Here is a 20,548-nt window from a genome sequence, read left to right on the forward strand (position 1 = left end):
GTAGATTTCAACTTTTGGGCTATTTTTGCTAACCGGAAGTGGTACATATCCATATATACAGCTGCACAGTCTGATTTATTCAACTTTACTTTTATAATAATTGTTCAGCATATTAATTTGATTTGTTGTTGATGGTTCTTTAATGTACATAATATAAAAATATAATTGTCATGTGGTTTACTCCTTAAATATCCTTCCACATATCTGAGTATACGAGAAAGTCGAGGGGAGACCACTCCCAAGTTTGTTTTTTTTTTTATCCTCTCTTGCTTTTGATGCTTGCCCTTTCTAATTATTCTTGTATGCATTTGTTTTGTCTTGGTAGAGTAAAATATTGCTCTACTTTCCCCTTTTGTATTATGTAGCCTTTGTCAGAATGCCTCTAATCTCAGAATTACCACTGTTTATAAGGTATTATAGTATATAACATCTCCCCACCTTCCCTTCTATATTCGTAACCTCAGGCAATTAGGTGTAGTAAAAGACAAGCAGGAGTTAAGTTACAATTTAAACAATGTATTATTGGTAATATTCATAAATAATCATATGCAAAATATGTTTGAATATTGGCAACCATACAACCTGATTAAATGGTGATGTGTAGTTTCAGGCGGCACACAGACTTGTTAGTTACTTAAAAATGTCTCTAGTTAAGTCCTCATTTGTGGTCCGCTTTCTTCAGAACAGGCCGCATGCCTGTCTCAATATGGCTGCTGAGCTGTGCTCTTCATTGTGTTGTCTTTTTCGGTTCATGGTGTGAGATGGTCATTCATCCAGTTTGGTAAGAGACAGAGTGAGCAAATTTATAGATTCTCTGTCCAATCCCTACAGCCAATAGGATGTCATGGTACTTAAAGGCTTCTGATACAAGCCAGTTCCAAACAGCCATACTTCAGACCAGTGGGGCAAAGAACATCTGAACATCTGCCATCCCCCAAAACCATATGTTAAGGTAAAGTTTTGCAGTTAGGCAGCCAGGCTTTCTTGCAGGGGTGAGAGAGACTTTAGCAGAGAAACATTTGTTTCAAGCACTTCCCCCCCAACTGTCGAAAAATTCACTTTCCTGACTTAGTTTTGCCTAAGTTACAAATAAAAACATACAAAATATTTATCAACTTATATGCAAAATCTTACATCACAACAGCATTACACTTGCATCTGATAAATAAATAAATTAACAATAATCATGATAAATAATAACAGTAGGGACTTTACATCAAAACTATATATCACTAAAAGATATTCATGGAACAAGAGGATCTTCTTGAAAATGCAGAGGTTTACACACTAAATCCATAATGCACATGAGGTGGGCTTTTCTCCTGAAGCTGTCTTTTCCTTGGTGGATTACCCATGCAGTATGTTTCCAGATGTTGTAGAAAGCTGTTTATTTTTGGCACAGTGGTAGACATTCTGTACTTGATGTTTGAATAATGTTGTAAAAATATTCAAAAGTGCTGAAATTCTTAGCCTAACATTAATCTTTAATGTATAAAATAATAGTAGGCAGACACGTCACTGTTCATTAAGACACTCCGACTTTGCAGTGCATTAGAGACACGCAGCAGTATATCAAGTTCTTTTAATGAAAAGCTGATGGCCCAACAGTCCATTATTTGCCATTACAACTATATGCTTGATTAGATGATCATTAAGCCTGAAAATGACAAATGATTTTAATTAAATGAGTTTTCACATTTAATAATGTCTTTTCAGTCTCTATAAACTACAAGTTTATTTTCTTTTAATCTGCTTACAATATCTGAAGCTCATAACAGAGTTAAGTGCACTTTTAGGGAAAGGCAATGTGTTTTGTCAAATTCAATATGCAAGGCATTGTTTAACCACACAATTTCAAGACATGGAAATGAAATGAATGGCTTCAATACTCTGATAGAATTCAGCCCAATGATAGCACATCCATTTATTTAAAAGTGTTTATTTGTATGTATTTATTATTTTGATTATCAGCCTTATAGCTTAATGTAATTTATGTTGCTGTTTATTTATAGCATAACGTTCCCAAACACACTTAATTCATTTCAGGGCTGGAGGCGGTAGAGCTTATCCTGACAGCAGAGTGCACAGCAGGACCCCAAGTAGCACAGTCCGTCACAGGACCCACTAATGATTATATCCTCGCAGTCCGCGAACCTTGAGCCAGCCAGTCTGGAGATGTGGGTGGAAACGGGAGTGCTTCAGAGAAACCATTTAGACAAAAGTAGAAACGCCACACAGATGACTGGTTGCTTGGTTCAAACTCGGGATGCTTAATCTATGAAGCACTGTGCAACCTTACTATAACTTGATGTTGCCCCTACCTAACTGTTGCCAATTAGGGGTCTGTGGCCATGTGTAAGGTTTTAGGAAAACTGTGTGCTCAGGCTGGCCTGCAGTTATTGATGGGGGAATTGGTGGAGACCACGTTAATGTGCAGACTTGGTTCAGCTAATTTCCTCACAAAGAGAAGAGAAGATGAGTTTCATGGCAGAGCTGCGGTAACCGCATGGAGGCAATTGGTGGGGCATAGTTCCAGGTTGAGCAAATGGACATCATTCATGGGGCATGTTCACTCCTGGTGAGTTCCCAAGGTGCAGGAATGACCAACCACTCCGTGTGGACTCCCGTTGATGGAGTTGTAGAGATGGCAGCAGGTTAAAGGAGCAGGGCTTATGGGTTCCTCAATGTCAAGAGATGGCAGGGGAGACATAAGACAGTATAAAGGATGACTGTTATTGCCTGTGGACGTCTCCTGTTGCTGATGAGACCTTAAGGGTGTGAACAGGACATGTTGGTTTGAGAAGGAATCACTGCAGCATGTGAAAGGCTTCCTGGACAGGGCTGTGGAGTCTGTGCACAAAACCTTCAACTCCAACTCCTCAATTTCTGCACTCTGACTCCTCTCTGTAATTACTCATGTATTTACCATGTTAATTGAAAACGTACAACATACAAATACAAGGAACTTCATCACTGCCAGTGCGACTTATCAGGCTACTGTTTAGCACTCTAACCTTTTAGAGCTCAGGTTTAAAGGCTGTAGCATTGTTGTGGCTTACAAACAATGAATAATTTTGTAAGCCTAGTCTTATAACATTAAAAAAGCTATATTATTTTTATCTACAAGAAAAAATAGTTTAAATCGGTATTTATGAAATTGAAAATTTGAACACATTTTACAATCTACATTTAGTACATTTTTACTGACTCTGACTCCAGTGACTCAATTGCTTCTGACTGTGACTCGACAGTCCTGCTTGTAGGTAGGTCCTGACTCGGATTTTAACCTGTTTATTGGATTACTTTATTGCTTTTACCCCACATGGACAGTTTTTATCAAGGATTATTTATTTATTTATCTGAGAAAAAACCTATACTGCATTTTTGATTTGTTGAATATTGTTTAAATAATAAAAGCACTGAGCACTTTTGATGTACCATCTCTTGCTCTTGTGTCCTCATTGGTTTACAACTATCGATATCCAAGGTTCAAGAGGGAGTATGCCAGCTGTGGGCTACCTGGACAGTGCATGTCTAGCCTGCTTATAAAGCTCAGGGTCCCATGGTTGCAGGGCTCATGCTGGAAACACTTGGTGTAAAATGAGATGAACTGCCAGTTAAATGAATTGTATACTTATGCACCCCCATACAGTATTAGGCCCATTTAGAGTTACTAACTAACTTAACATATCTGTGAGATGCAGGAGGAAAACCAGAATGATCAAAAAACAAGAAAGCAAAATACACACAGACAGACATACTTCTCACAGCCAGCGCATAGGGCTCATTTCATTCTCTGCCTCTGGAACTGTAGGACAGGTGGGCTACCACTGCACCACTTTTAAATTCATATTACCAGGTAACTTTTTAATTAATATTGTGATGTCTAGGAAAGGAAGAAAAGGAGAGACTTCTCTGTCCCCACACACACTACAACTTTTTCAGTTAAAATCACAAACATTAGTTTCCATTTTCACCTTTCATCCACACTACCCTAGTATTTTTCATCCCATGAAAACTGACACTTTTGAAAATGCTGTTCAGAACCGTATACTTCTGAAAACACAGCCTCAGCATCGTAATGCTGACTGGCAAAAACACAGGTTTCTGAAAACAAACTAACTGCATGCTGATTGGTTTGTGCTTATGACATGGCCCTTCCATGATTGGATACTGTTCATTAGAATTTATCATTCCCTGAATGCTCATCCTTCTCTGAAGAAAATCATATTCTCACGTAGTGGGTACAGAAGAGTTCCCTTTCGTGATGCTTGTTTTGCTTATCTGTTTGCATCTAAATTGTGTTTTTATATAATTTGAATGCTGCATACATGCAAAAGACATGTTTTACCAATTGGTGCACTTTTGTAATAAATCCCATGGCCAGTGGTGTCACCGTTCATTCAAGGATTTTTCTGCCAATGTGTGAATGCCCAGTGTAGGTGAACATCTACGTGATATGCAGTTTTGGTAGTTTTTATTGTGGACAAAGATACTTTCATAAATGACATGAAAACATAATATTGCCAGAGATCATTTTTTTAATAACATCATTTTTTTTTTAAATGAAAAGATAGTAGTGTGGACATGGACTCAGAGGCGGCAGCTCACACCCCCTCCGTCAGGAGCAGAGAAAGGGAGAGAGAGACAGAGAAAAACAAACAATCAAAAATCAATACGTGCCCTTCGAGCTTTTAAGTATGCGAAGCACCGTGCAGCATGTCGCTTCACGAATCAGCTGCACACAGAAGGTAGCAACGTGAAGATAATCTTTCAGCATTTTTAGACGAGCGTCCGTATCGTCTAGGTGTGCGAACAGCCCCCCTGCTCACACCCCCTACGTCAGGATCAGAGAAAGTCCGCGCAAGAGAGAGAGAGAGAGAGAGAAAGTAAGTTGGGTAGCTTCTCAGCCATCTGCCAATAGCGTCCCTTGTATGAAATCAACTGGGCAAACCAACTGAGGAAGCATGTACCAGAAATTAAAAGACCCATTGTCTGCAGAAACCCGCGAAGCAGTGAAAAATCCGCGATATATATTTAAATATGCTTACATATAAAATCCGCGATGGAGTGAAGCCGCGAAAGGCGAAGCGCGATATAGCGAGGGATCACTGTATACAATGTGTGGACAAGTATAATTGGAGTATATAATCTGTATGTATGTACTGTATGTATGTATGTATATAAGAAAGCCAAATACCACTGACTCACTCTAATCATGAAATCTCCGGAACCATGAGGACCTGGGACTTGAAATTTGGGATATAGGTTACCCTTGGCCCATAGGTGCTTCTTAAGAAATGGTTTTAAAAATTTCATGGTCCAAGCACAAAATTTCTTAGTTTTTTTAGAGTTTGTATGTCTGTCAGCTTTTCGTGAGAGAACTACTCAATGGATTTAGATCGGGTTTTTTTCTACAATTTGCTTGAACAGTCCGGTTGATTTTGTGACTTTCTCATTGCCCTAAGTATCACAGTTCGCTTGCAGTACTGATTTTATTAGTGTGAATATGAGAGAGACTTATCGGGCTGTGGGGAGGGAGGTGGGGCCCTCCTCACTCATGTGTCTGCCTCGGGGCATAACCTTAACTCTGCTTAGTTAGTGAATGAGAGAACTACTTAATGGATTTAGATCTTTTCTTTTTTTTTTTTTTTTTTTTTTTACTTCTATAATTTGCTTGAACATTTCGGTTGATTTTGCGACTTCTCTCATTGCACTGAGAATCCTAGTTCACTTGCAGGAGTGATATATTTGGGCTAATCCGAGACAGAGGCAGCGGGTCAAGGGGAGGGGAAGCATGACGTTAGCAGTAGAGAGCTGGGCGGGGCCTTCCTCACTGTCCTGTTTCACTAATACGCGGGTGAAGCCGCTGAGGATGGCTAGTATAATATATATATATATATATAATATATATATATATATATATATATATATATATATATATATATATATATATATATATATATATATATATATATATATATATATATATATATATATATATAATTAATATAATATAATATAATATAATATACAGGATTGACAGGCGTGACAAAAAAAAGTTGGGGCATCAACTGGTTCGTCCTGTTTCATTAACAGGAAGTTAAAACAAAAAATTCTCCTTTAGACTTTATTGCCTTTGTCTTAGGGCATTGAATAACAAAAGTAAGGCTCAACTTCCAGCAGTGAATTAGTGTCCAGTTTGCTCAGGGGACTTCTACCTGTGGGTTGCTCTTGCCAAAATGGTGCCTCTTTCCAGGAATCCGGGGTTGTTATGGTCAGGGAACCAGAAGGGGTGGAGTTAGGTGCCCTGACTGGGCCGTTTCTCTGTGCTACGGGGAGAGAAGAAGACTGTTAGCGATAACCCGCTGGAATTAGATGGGATGCTCTTGCATACCTTAGCAGAGCCCATAAGGAGGTCCTTCACTGTGCATGCATGATAAGATTTTGTATGTGTTCCAGTTCTATATTTGAATTTTGACTTGACTTGGATTGCTTCAGTATAAGAAAACAGATTTTAAGAGAAGCCATGACAGACATTTTTAAAACTCTTAAGGCAAGTTGTATAGTGGGTGCTCTCTGAGGCACAGACACAGCCAAGCAAGGGTAAACTTTTAACAAATGGTAGATTTTCAAACTCTAGATAAATGGATTGAGTTGTGTGGTTGATAGCAGTACTTTGGTGATCTTCATATCACTGGTTTATGTTGTTTTATTAAATTTAGGTGGATTTAAAAGCTTTGTTAGGCTGAATGCCATATTTTCATCAAAATCGTATGATCTTTTAACTTGGGCTTTCGGCTGTACAGGGCTCACTGGTAATATCTAAATTTCATTTTTTTATCCCTTTTTATTAAGCACATGTGCATTCCTGGCAAAGAGTTCCATTGTTGTCTCATGGTAATAGAAATATGAAAAACAAAGCAAAACAATAATAAACTAAAAAAAAAAAAAAAACAACCTCATGTACAGTACATGTGAGTTCCTTCCAATAACAAAATGAAATGCTGAGCAGCTGGATTTGCTTACTTGTTTCTAGGATATCTACAATAATTCCAGCCAAAGTGGATAGTAGAAATAAGTTAAAGACTTGGCTGCTGCTCCCTGATGCAGATGTCAGTTTAATTAATGATAAACTCAATACACTCTCAGATCACAGGATTAGAATGAGTGAGCGGAGCACACAGCGCAGCTTTGTACAACTGTGAGATGGTAGTTCACCTGTACAAATTATGTTTTCTTTACTTTTTTAACTTTGCTGTGTAGCTTTTCCTGAGATGCCATGGAATAGGTATGCCCAAATGGTGCAATTTATTACCCTTTTCACATTTCAATATGGAGTTTTCACAATGGCAAATGGTTATGATGTCTCCAAATGACACTACTAAAGCAGGCCAGTATCTTCACTGGTCTGTCCATCGGAGCCTCACCTTGACTTAGCCAGGCACCAAATTCTATCTGCTAGCTTCAACAAGAGCAGATCCAAAAGACAAACAATAAAACAAGAGAACACAAAATGTATCAAAAATATATCAAAAAGCCACACAAAGAGGATAACCATAAACCCCTGGTTTGTGCAAAAAAACTGTGTAAACAGGAATCTTTGTAAATCAAGGTTATATTTACAAAGAACAAAATTCAAAGAAAAGCTCAACTGAGCAAAAGGAGTTAATAAAAAAAGGCAATCTTAAGCAAACAATTCCTAATCCAATAACCAAAAAAAAAATGAAGAAAATAACAACCAGTAAATCCATAAAGTCCAGTTATGAAACACCACAGAAAGCAGATGATCTCCTGCTCTCAAACCTTCACAACTCACATACTGTGCATAGCCAGAGTGAGGGGTCCAGGGCAGTGATGTCAGGGTGGGCTCCACCCACAAAGAAAAGGAGCAGCAGAACCTAATTATAGAATCACAAACAATGCCAACAGAAATAACAAGGCATGAAAAATAAGTCAAAATTAACAAAAATGAAAAATGAAACACACATACTTTGTACAAATATGTATATAAGACCACAGTCAAGGGGCATTCAATAATTTATCCACCTCAGTAGGAAAGAAGTTTTCAAAAAATGTTTATTTTTCTATACAGTCTTGCAATGACTTTAACCCCTTTGAAAAAAAATCTTCTGTTTGACCTTCAGACCAGGACATCTCAGCAGCCTTGACATCTTTATCACTTGAAAACTGCCATCCGCAGAGAGATTTCATCAAAACCCGGAACAGGAAATAATCTGAGGGGGCTAGGTCAGGACTGTAGGGTGGATGATGCACCCTTTAGTGTCTACTCTGTACTATGTGACAAATGGACCTGGTAGTAAGGGAGATGTTATTTGAGCTATGAAACACCATGAAACTCTTTAGTGAATTTTTCTCAAATTTGGATTGGTGATTTTGCTCTCATTTGCACCCTAACATAGGAATTTTGTGCACAGTAGAAGCATCATATCTACAGGCGATACACTCCAAGACCTACCGTGGTTTTCTGAAACTCTGGATAGTAGCAAACCCTATATGAGTTGTTATTCATTTAAAAACTGTTGACACCAAGGGGGCTGTGTTATCGTCAATTTACCCCTTACACTTGTCAAGTTCGTTATTGGATTGGTCTACTCCTGCACCCTAAGTAATAACACACATACGTAGATACACACACACTCAGACTCTAACCACAACAGTGCCCTACGAATGACAAACACACACACAGTTGGCTAACTTTTAGCACTTTAAACCACACAAGTGCTATATGAATAACACAACTTGTCACTCTCTCAGCACATCAAGAGACTTATTTATTATCGGCACGAACAACTTACAATGTTTTAAATAGATCTCAGACCTAAATATTACTTTTGGTCTCCAATAAAATATTAAAACCTACAAAGATTCAGCATCCTTGACTATAGGCCATTTATCAGCTAAGAATACCTTCTTCACGTACTGTTCCCTACTATTGAGTGGAGCTCTCACTCTCAGCCTTAATAAACCTCGCAGCACAGAGGTAATGGCAAATCGCTGGCTACACCAGGTGCTCAAAGAAATCTACCTTATTATTTCAATCACTCTAGACATTAAGATAAAGCATAGAAAGATGAAAACAAGTTACTATTTATTGAAGAACAATAATAAGCAATAGAAAATAAGATCGATAGTAAAGTCTGGATAAAATAGTCTTTAATAAAAAAAGCTTACTAAAAGGAATCAGTGATGTCAAGGATGAAAGTCCCAGGGTGGCGTTTTGATTTATGTTCATGAAAATGCTGTTAACTGACAATTTGATGAAAACTGGTCACACGTGTCTTTGTTTTATTTTCTGACGTCACTCTTCTGTCGTTGCTGTTTCTCTTCTTCTGACGTTGCTTTCAAAATGCAATACTATCCACCTGCAGAGCCACAGCACCATACGTCACCGCAGTTTCAGACCCGCAGTTGTAGACCCGGAAGTGACGTTTCAGGACTGACTTCGTAACATTACTTTCGGAAGGTTTCGGCAGGTCTCGGCAAAGCCCGGAAAATAACGTCGGGTCAAGGACCCGTTCAGAAATTAAAAGATAAAACTGAGAAGGAAAAACAGTACAACAAACTAAATAATACACATCCTTGTGAAGTTCAGAGGATTTCTGCCATCACGTCGTGTCATACATCAAACTAAACAATACGGATCGTTTCTGTGAAATACACTATTAACATTTACGTTGTGTTCGGGTCTGTGGAAACCATTTAACATGTCGACAAAATTAAAATCGTTAAGATTTGTGTTATTTGAAAATAGTTTTTCGTTTACATTCATAAAACGAAATATACAATATAATTACAATGTTTGCACCACGTTAGATTTTAGTAAAACGTTAATAAAAAAAGTGATTACATTTTTTAAAATGTACTATACATGCGTGCAATATTGTTCTAAACCAATTTAGAATAAACATTTAAGCCAATCTAATATTTTTAAACATGTATGTGAAGAAAACGGCAATACATGTTATACACTGAATTATGCTATATTTTAATTGCCTTACATAGAACTGCTCTAGTTTTTGTCACTTATTATTATAAGCCACCAAAAAATACAATAATAACCCTAATTTATTTATATAGCACCCTTCCTATGCCCAACATTCAGAAAGAACAAGACCTATATAACATTGGCTACAAATATCTCCACTAAATAAAGATAAATACAGGATATACAAAACATTCAAATAGAATAAAAGACAATAATCCAGACAAATACAACATATAATACCACAACAAATGATTGAACAAATAACATAATTTGTGATAATGCAAACCCTGAGTACCTGGACAGATAGAGGGGGTAAACTGAAAGAAGGGGCAGAATGTCAAGTCTGTTTAATGTCCTCCTAAACAAATGAATTAAAACAAATGAATGGAGTCAGCTGATGTCATTAATTTTGGGAGGTCATTCCACAGTCAGGGCGCTATATACAGCTGAAGGCCCTGCTGTCACCCACAGAGTGCAGGTTAGTAGGGGGCACAGAATGAGAGGACCTTAGTGGGCAGGTCAAGAACAGAATTTGATATTCAATCCTGTAAGACACAGGGAGCAGTAAAAGTGCAGCAGGATAATAATAATAATAATAATTCATTACATTTATATAGCGCTTTTCCCAGTATGGCTGGGATGTGCTCGCTGTCGGTGGTACGTGTCAGGACTCTTGCAGTTGAGTTTTGAATCAGCTGGAGCTGTGATATACGATTAGAAGTGGCACCTGCCAGCAGTGACTTACAATAATCATTGCTGGATGTGATAACAGCAGGGACAAGATTCTCACCATTACAAAAGGACAGGAATGAGCAAACATAAGAAAGGTGACACAGGTGGAAGTTTCTTAATATGGCTTACATGGGTGAAATAAGAAAAGGAGGAATTAAAGTGACACCGAGATTCTTTGCAGTAAAAGAATGTCTGAGGAGATCATCACCTAGAATGGCTGAAGCGTTGCTTGTTCTCTTAAGTTGCACTTTAGTGCCACTTTGCAGGAGTTCAGTTATGTTGCAATTTCATTTTAAAGAGTTTTGCTCTGTTGAGTTTTTAATTTTACTTTAATTTCACTGAGGCAAGTTGTGAGCTGAGAAAGCTGTGATGAAATGTCACTTTTAACATTGAAACAGATCTAAACATCATCTGCATAAAAATGATAACCCAGTCCAAAGTTATGAATAACTTGCTCAAGGTGAAGCACAGAGATACAGAAGAGCAGAGGATGTCATTTCATTAACAAAGGGAAGTCAGATGGAGGAAATCCTGTGAGAAATTAAGGCATGAGGGTTATCTTGGACATGACTTAAGCTGCATGGCCACAATGCCATATGCAAAAACTTTTACACAAACTGGGACAGCAGCTCCTCAAGATGAAGGTAACAATGCTTAGTACAATATGAACAAAAAAGGAAGAGCTCCCATCTCAACTGCTGGCCACACAGAATAGGCCAGTGAAGACCTTCACGTTTGTCTAAACAAATGACACATCCTTGGTGCACAATGTGACCTGCACAGGGATAGGAGATGCCATGGCCAGAAATGATAATGGAGTATAGTGCTACAAAAAGAGGAGTGGAGAATTTAGACAAAACATTATGCTGGATGCTGGCCACAGGCAATTTTTTCAACATATTGAACATCTCATAAAAAATACTTTTGGACAACCTTGAACCGAGACTGGAACAGGGAGAAGGAGACAGAGCCATCTTAAGGAGCAGAGTAAACGATTGGTGACACCTCACATGCTACTGGGATGACATGTGCCAAAGACCCCAGCATGTACAGCCATTGTGAAGATTCAACAGTCCAATCCACAGAGGAACCAATGACGGTACCTGTAGTGTGTGTGCATAGTGAGTGTGTTTGTGTGTCTCACTGTGTGAATTGTACAGTTATTACAGTATTGTGTAGAAAATGAAAATAAGTTCTGCTTGATAAACACACAGAATGTGATCTGAGGGTGAAGATTAAACAGGTTATTTACATTGCTTGTTAAAATAAAGTGGCCACCTGATTTAAAAAAAAAAAAAAAAAAAAAAAAAGTCCCTCAATAGTACATACGTAGAAAAAATGTAATCATAAATTGAGATTCAACACAATTATCTTTCATGCTTCTCAAAGAGAAATTAAAATACGATGTTTGCAAACTACTGTATTTGTGAAGGACTGAAGTGTGAGGCTATCTAAACTATCATTGAGTGTACTTCAGTAGTGTGTGTAGTGACTTATAAAACCACAATATTACATTATTGCACAGCAGCATCTTCATAATGTCCAAGACCTCAAATCTTTCACTGCTGTACCAAAATTATGTTCTGTCCTCCAAGGAAACCCTCAAATAAAAAACACTACATTATTTCCAAAAGGAGACATTGTTACTAATTTTTGTGTTTGTTCTGTGATGAAATATTTTTAAAAATTATTTTAAAAGAGCCTTTAGATAGCACTAAGTGGGCTTTAAAAATACTGACATAAGTAAGAAGAAATAATAATATCGATATTTAAAAATGAGCAGCAGACCCAAAAAAAGACTTGCAGTTAAATTGTTTATTTTCAAAAACTACCCACTATCAAAGGAAAACAGAAAAATCAAAGTATTATAAACTGAAATCAACAGAGTATTAATGCACAATAAAATACAAGTACCAATCAATGTAGCAACAGACAATAATTATAATGATTCATTAAATATGCAGTTTACTTTAAGTTTCATTTTATCCCGACATTCCTGTGTGAAAAGTTCCATATCTTCCCTAAACTGAAAAATAAATACAAAGGGTTCTTTTGCCAAAATTAAATCTTCTGTTTCGACTGCATCAATGATGTCCTGGAGAGCTCGGCTTTGGTCCTCCTCCTCCATCTCCAGGAATTGAGGTTCAGACACGGCACCTCTGAACAACTGCCTATGTTGGCGCAACCATTTTACTGCAGTGTGGAGGTCCTTTTTTATTAGTGGTTCCTTTAGATAAAAGACCACAAAGAGAATTAAACAAAACATGTATTTCTACATGCCTATTTAAATAATATTAGATATTACATATATACCTCCTCACTGCTCTGCTCTCCAGTGCCCCTTTAGTGAACGCCTTTGTCCTGTAAGAAATATTCACGAGAGAGAGAGAGAGATTCCAACAGCAAAATTCTCCAACAGAATAAAACACCACCACCTCCTGATCAAGGGTAAATCACACTGCCATGCAGAGGGAAAAAACAAAGAACATTAAAACCAGTAACCGATATTAACAAATAATCAGAGACATAAGTGAAAGCTTACAGCTGTGAAGTCAAATGGCGCATCCAAGACAAGGTGCAGAGCATACTGTGGAGCACACAAAAGAATTATTTCAAATTAATATTTAATCTATTTGCATGCAGTACTGTGCACACTCTCCTTATTGTAATTTATTTATAGTGGTTCTAAAGTATTCCCAACCTAAAAAATAAGTTTCTTTGATTTTCTCACCATCAACATGAATACTCCACAATCCACTGACCCAACCAACTGCTGTGGAAGATTCTGAAAATGAAATGGAATCATATCACCTACTGCAAGTTACAAAAGAATGTCCATTACTTGTAGTCCCCTCAATGACATCCCTATAAACTAACCTTGTTTTTAATTAGTGTCCATGTGCCTGAAGATATTTGTTTTGTCATGTTACTGTAACAAAAATAAACAAATGTCTTACACATACAAATGTAAATATCCAATATGTGCCGATAATTAGGTAGAGTAAGAAAATCTTGATGTAACCAGAGTACAAGCACAACTTCTTAAAGTAGGCATGTGTTGTTTATCAGTATTAGTGTGACTGCATTTTGCATGTGAATAACTTAAATATTTAGAATATACACTTGAATTAATTTAAAAAAAATTGCAATGCTTAGAAACTTAAAACGTAATTAATATCAACCTCATTGTTTTAAATATTACATGTACACACAAATTGGGGATCAAAATTAGAGAACATTTATGAACACTTTTTTCTTTTTAAAAATTGTTAATCTTCATTATTCAAAATTTGAAGGATTAGTAACTGTGGATATTATCACTGTTGTATTACTTACAAAATAATCAAGGCACTTCAACAAAAATCTTTGATTTTGATCAGTGCGTTCCCGACAAAATAGACAACAGTATCCATTGTAGTAGAAAATAAGATTACAACTAAAATTTTTGGAGGGTTACAATTTTCAATAATTGGTGTCATTGTAAAGCTGAAATATTCTAGAAATCACAGACTTGGAACAACAGCTTCTCTTGCAATGGCTGGAATGGTTAGACATTTTGCCTTCATTTGGACAACCTGCTGTCACAGGGTTTCAGTCACCTTTGATTGGCTCGCCATCTTGCAAAGTAATTAGCAGTGCTGCCAAATATATAGGGCTTGTCAGATAATTAGGGAAATTAGCACCAGGTGTCAGAGTAACAACAGTATCTATGATGTATCTGAAAGTATTCTCTAATTGTGATCATAGTTCTTCAAATTTCTCATTCCAAGTTTTTTTTATATTATGCTTTGAATATGTTTAAATGATGAAATATACCTAAAATCTGCCCTTCTATTTCAGTTAGGATAGCTTCTATTAGGTACAAGCAGTGCCTCTGAAATTTAGGAAATTGTAAGCTGTTCTCTAATTTTGATTGAGATTATATATATGATAGACAGAGAGATAGACAGATAATGTATTTTGTGTGTGTGTGTTTCCATCTTCTAAACCCACTTTATCCAGAAAAGGGTTCTGGGTGATCTAGAGACAATCCTATAAAGTATGGGCTAAAAGGCAGGAACAAACTGAACAGAGCATCAATCTATTGCAGGGTGAATTTGCGCACGCACGCACACAAGTATGTACACTATATACTGTATATGTGCATAGTACTGTGCTAAAGTCAAGGAATTTTTTAAACAAAATATGAAGTTTGTGCAAGTATGTTGCGAATTCACATATTATATATACTGTGTATGCATAAATACCATTCAAAATCCACACATACATGTATATATACACAATATGAATGTTAATAGACACACACAAAAACTTTAAGAACTACTATTAACATCATGCAAAACAAAAAAAGAACGAAAATTTGAACTCCATGCAAACTCTGAACCTTGAACAGCGAACCTTGAACAGGTTCCAAACCATTAAACTTAAGCAACCTGAAAAGCGTCAAGTATCGACCATCTCCCAATCCATAAGGATTGGTTGAATCAAGAAAGAACATTTGCCTGTCTTTAGGCTTCATGACCTGTGAAACACATTTTGAATATTTTTGAATGTAGAAATAATCACTTCAGAGGGGAATAAACATTAATCTCCACAAACTTAATTACACAATACATGAAGAAGCTAATACATACACATAGCATCCAATGACCAGGCTTCCAAGCAGGAAAAAGCAGATAATCCTTGAGCGCAATATTATTCTGGAAGTCATTTAAAACATGAAATTAATGATCTTGACAAGTTATTTGCTCATGCTTTATTGTTAATTGATGCAGAATGTTTTTGTTAACTTACTGGAAATGATAAAAAAGGATCTTGATTAAGTGGTGGTAGCCACGTAACCACAACATATGCATCAACTGCCAGTACATTCTTCCCCTACAAAATTCCACACAACTCAGAGTTAACAAAAGCAATATGGTGTGTTTCTGTGTAACTGTTTGTTAACTACAACCCACCTGTACATCAGCCACCAATGTGATTGCTTGCAGGCAGCTATTTGCAATCTAGAATAGTTGTAAAAGTAACATATTGGTGTTACACATACTGTACATACAAAAACATTTCCATAACCTTTGTTTATAGTGTACACTTACTGTTGCCTCTAGCTCTTCATTGTGACCCAAAGTCCAGAAGTCCTTTCTCTGGAGAGTAATGTTCCCAACTTCAGCCACTTTCTCTTCTGGGTCATTCTTGCCCAAAATCCAATCAAGCTTAAAGACCAACAGAAGTATATAATGACACAAAAAAGATTAAGTATAACTGCATTAAACAAAGTACTGAATTAATAATCTGTGTAGTACAACATACCATTTGTATTTGTTCATTGCTTGGCTGACAATCCCAGCAAGTTCTACTGGCAGACAGGTCTTGAATCTGATACATAATCGGGTATTCTGTTGTGACGGACAATTGGAAAATTCATTTTAATGCAAAATACCTTTTTTAAAGTTACATTACATTTTGTAGAAACACTTACCTTTAGTTGAGGCAGTCTTAACATTTATCAGAGCAGGGTTCTCCTCTGATTTGGTTTCAATAATCAAAAAGCAAACAAACAAAAAAAAGATATTAGAGTGTGAATCAGAAGACATAAACTTACATCTTGCAATAAGTAGCAAAAACACACCTCTTGCAACTGTTGCAATGTTAGCAAGGGAAGAGGTCCTGTCCATATCAGGATTTGTTTCCTCTGGATGCACATCTGGATTTCCTGTTTCAATACATATATCAACGTGAAAATGAACATGTAAGTAAACTAGACAGTAGAAGCATTCAAATTCTGTCTTTTAAACAAATAAAAATAAATTTAAATTTCACAATAGTTTTACATGTTGAAAAAAAGATGTCAAAAACAATATTACCGAACGTGGCCAGTCCATGAACATTCATCACCATTTCAGACCCAAAAGTCTTCTTTAGCCTGTTTAAAATGTTGTTGTTCCTGTTTTGATTGTAGTGATGAATTATGTTCCTCATTTGAAAGAGATGGGTTGATGGCATTGTCATATTCAAGAAGTAGTTGTTTTTCCTCATCTTAGCAAACAGTTGTTCAGCAACCTGACTATTCACCCTCCCAGCCAGCTGTGGTACCAAGGTGAGTTTCCTCAGGATATCCCTACGGTCTTTGGTATTGCTCTCATGAAATCTATCATACAGTGCATAATGATCAGAAGAACCCGTTGTGGGATGACCATCTGGATCTGCCATTACCTTTTTAGTGTTCAGCCAAGGTAGGGACACTTTCAGCTTTCCGCATGTGGCTAGTGCTAGGCTGCTTTCAGTAGGTTCAGCTAAACGTCCTTCAAATGGAGAGAAGGGCAGCTTTTCTGGTACCCTGAGATTAGTATGTGTGGCAAGACCCCTGGCAAAGTCATAAATTACCACATTCGGCATGTGTTTCCATGACAGCAGCAAATCAGCAAAGTCACGAGGGCTCTCAGCTCGCAGATTACATTTAAGGCTGTAAACAATCCCACATGGACACATGATTACTGCCCATCCACCTAACAGAAAGAAGTCATTTAGATTGTTACATTTTCAAAATAATACTCAATAATATACTACATGTTTTTCAAAATAATACTCAATAATAAAATATACTACAGTACACATTAACTTAGCTAAAGTTATTTCAAAGTTAATTTATTCTGTTCAATGCAAGAAATAAATAAAAGACTACACTAGATGTAATACTTACCAGAGACTGCCCAAATTTTTTGAAATATTTTGTCATACATTTGCCTAGACTTCATTTCATTTGATAGTCTAAGTAGCAGGTCACTACGTGATCCACTGGAATCCAGTCCACACTCTTTACACAATTTTCTTATCACTTCAACCTAACGAAAACAGTTTATTAGTGTGTAACCTGGGAGATTAAAAAATGGAATTTTTTTTCAGTACTCAAAAAAAAAAAACAAAAAAAAAACAAAAAAACAAAAAAAAACCTTCTGCTTGAAAAGTTCATCTATAAGCCTGTCTTCTGAAACCAAAATTTCAGCAGCCTCTGACAAAGACTTTGGAAAATGAATCTTTTCAAATTCAGTGTTCACCACAACATTTGAGCGCCGAGTCCTCCTGCCTATCCAAGGAGCCCAAAAGTGAAAACTTGGTGGTACTGCAAAAGGATTACATCTTCCACCTAAATCAAAAGTATTACAGATAATCAACAGGTAGGAGAGCAAACAGGTGCCATGTGTAGTCTAGTATTTGTAATGAAATGGCCAAGACAACATACTTACTGACAACAAATCCACGACAAATCATCTCCTTGGACAATGCCTCCCAAAAAGTTTCCAAATCAACCTCTCCTCTGAAATTCTCTGGTGGTTTTTTTATATCATTTACTAAAAATAAAGGATTTATGTTTTATTTTGACAAGTCAATAATGGCTTAGGTGTGGTAAAGTGATTGTGCTGTGAATTAACATTGAAACATAAATACCTGATATCTTGAAAACACCTTTTTTGTGCAAATCCATTACCACCACTGGGGAATGATCACCACAAGTGACACACGAGTACTTATACTCATGATCCGTCAGGGCCTCAAAATGTAAATAGGCATGCAGCACTGTGTCCGATGGTGGAAACTGCACACCTGCTGTGAGCTGTAAATATTCAACAGCTCTGCTCACTGCAGTATGGACCTAAAACAGGAAATTGAAAATGACCCCTCGCTCTATAATTGATTTACACACTTCATATGTATCTTTTATTACATGTTGCAACAATATCATGAATTAAGGGTTACACATGGCAAAACATGTCACTTATCTTTTAAAGTGAAAATCAGCTAAACATCAAAGCAACTATAAAACTGGTACCCAGGTTTTGGTTACTTTGTAAGATTCAGAACTACAAAAAGACAAGGTTACCTGGAGAAGGTTTCTCAAGGTCAGGCATAATGCCAAGTCAAGAATAATGTAATCGTTAAAATTGTGGAGGTGGTCTTTCCACTCTTGGTAGCGATAGAACATTCCACACTGTGGGCACTGCTTGCAGTAAGTGGAAATATCTAAAAGATAAAAAAAAATTAGGATAGACAAAATTTGTCAAAATATTATACAAGGATTAGGACTTGATACTTGCCTTCAATGATGCACCAGTTGGTCAGTATTTTTGCCTTTCGTGTAATCAGCATAGGGTCACTAAGTGGGACAATGCTGGGGCATCTCTGGCACATTGTTTCTTCCGGAAAAAGGTTCTTTGGATAGTACATGTAAGCTGTTGGTACATGCAAATTCTTTGGCAGGGCAGCAGGTATCTTCTTGTTCCTCAAAATATAAGTCACTATACTCTCTAGTCCCACACCTTTTGGAGGATAAACAGAATGATCATCTCTCACATTCCTTTCTTCAAAAGAACAGAGTTGCTCATTTGCTTGCAGTGCTTCCTCTGTACTAATGACGGTCCTGAAAAGTTCACGGTGGGTCTCAAACAAGTGCCATTTGGCAATATATTTGTGAATGCAAGATCGCCTTAATCTGGCACATGGACAGTGCCAGGTGTTTAACTTTGCATCATAAACAACAATGACACGTCCCAAGCGGCTGTAATAGGACATAGATGGTTCATAGACAGAAATGCATTTTTTTGTTTGTGGTATTCCAATTGTCGTGATAACTGACAGTGGAACCCTGTTGGTGTTCGCAAGCTGCTGTCGAGCAAGGCAGGTCTTCTTCTTTTCTTCACTAAACCACTTTGTGCTCACCATCTCCGACAATACTTTCTCAGACAGCAAAATGGTCTTGGCCGAGGAAGTACAGTAGCTAACTGACCTGATGTGTTTGCAGTGATAAGATACAAGACCACTCATTTGTGCTACTTCCATATTGATCTGGCATTCATTGGATTGACATAGCACAGTGTGAATTTCCCCCCATGTTTTACACTGTACATGAAGTGGTATGCTATGCCCTTTAAATGTCTTCATAACAGCAAAAATGCCATTTTTCCCATCAATGCATTGACTGGTAAGATGGCATCTAGCATTGATGTCTAGTGTTTTTTGCTCTGTGTGTTTGCGGTCAATATGTTTTTTCAAGTTCCACTTATTAATTTGAACATTGCAAATTGGGCACCTCATTCTGACCACTGCACGCAAACGAACCTTTCCTGTGTAAACTATGGTTGTGGGTGGAACGGCCATTGTGGCACAGGCAGTTGGTGGAGTTCTCCAAGGCTGGTGGAACAGTAACTGAGGCAGTGGCAATTGATGGAGTTTCCAGGGCTGGGGGAACAGTCATTGTGCCACTGGCACTTGGTGGAGTTTTCAGGGTTGGTGGAACAGTCATTGCTACATTGGTAATTGGTCTGGTTTCCAGGGTTGAAGATGGTGCTTTGGTAGTTGAAAACACATTCTGTTTGCATTTACAAACAACCAAGTGATTTTCAAAGTCACTTCTCCTAAATATTGTAGTCTGGCAGTAGGGGCAGTGATAATGCTGTGATGGCCTGCAGTCTAAACCACATCTGTGGATGGCAAAACCTAAAATGTGTAACAGTATAAATTGTTATAATGTAGAATACCGAGTTAAAAGTAGATGTACCAGTACTGCACATAAATTAAAAATAAACTCTCAAATGAACTTACCTTCATGGAGAACTGCCTTCTTGAAATGACTCTTCAAATGTTTTTTTAATTTTTCCAGTTTGGAGGGCTTAAAAACATTACCACTACAAAAAGGACAATGGAACAAGGTGCAACATCTGTTGCATTGAGTCAGCAGTGGTACTGACTCTCCCAGTTGAATAGTTATGTGTTTCTATAAAAATGACAAAAAAGCAGGATGGCTTTAGCAAG

At 37.2% G+C, this 20,548-nt stretch overlaps 1 protein-coding gene and 1 long non-coding RNA gene across 2 annotated transcripts; both read right to left on the minus strand.

Moving 5' to 3' along the window:
• Positions 1-16,017: 16,017 nt before the first annotated feature.
• Positions 16,018-16,499, minus strand: LOC127527631 (uncharacterized). The gene is made up of 3 exons (XR_007934820.1): positions 16,371-16,499; positions 16,221-16,265; positions 16,018-16,137 (listed from the first exon to the last, which is right to left on the minus strand). It is a non-coding gene; the product is annotated as an uncharacterized LOC127527631 (long non-coding RNA).
• Positions 16,500-16,516: 17 nt separating this feature from the next.
• LOC127527567 (uncharacterized) lies at positions 16,517-19,907 on the minus strand. Its single transcript, XM_051926667.1, has 8 exons — positions 18,835-19,907; positions 18,621-18,775; positions 18,188-18,392; positions 17,986-18,090; positions 17,692-17,885; positions 17,442-17,583; positions 16,606-17,247; positions 16,517-16,527 (listed from the first exon to the last, which is right to left on the minus strand). Exons 1-8 carry the CDS (start codon positions 19,892-19,894, stop codon positions 16,517-16,519), a joined length of 2,514 nt encoding a protein of 837 aa, XP_051782627.1. The 5' UTR covers positions 19,895-19,907.
• Between the last annotated feature and the right edge of the window lie 641 nt (positions 19,908-20,548).

This window comes from Erpetoichthys calabaricus, chromosome 4 (genome assembly GCF_900747795.2).
Source record: "Erpetoichthys calabaricus chromosome 4, fErpCal1.3, whole genome shotgun sequence".
In the NCBI taxonomy this organism is placed as follows: domain Eukaryota; kingdom Metazoa; phylum Chordata; class Cladistia; order Polypteriformes; family Polypteridae; genus Erpetoichthys; species Erpetoichthys calabaricus.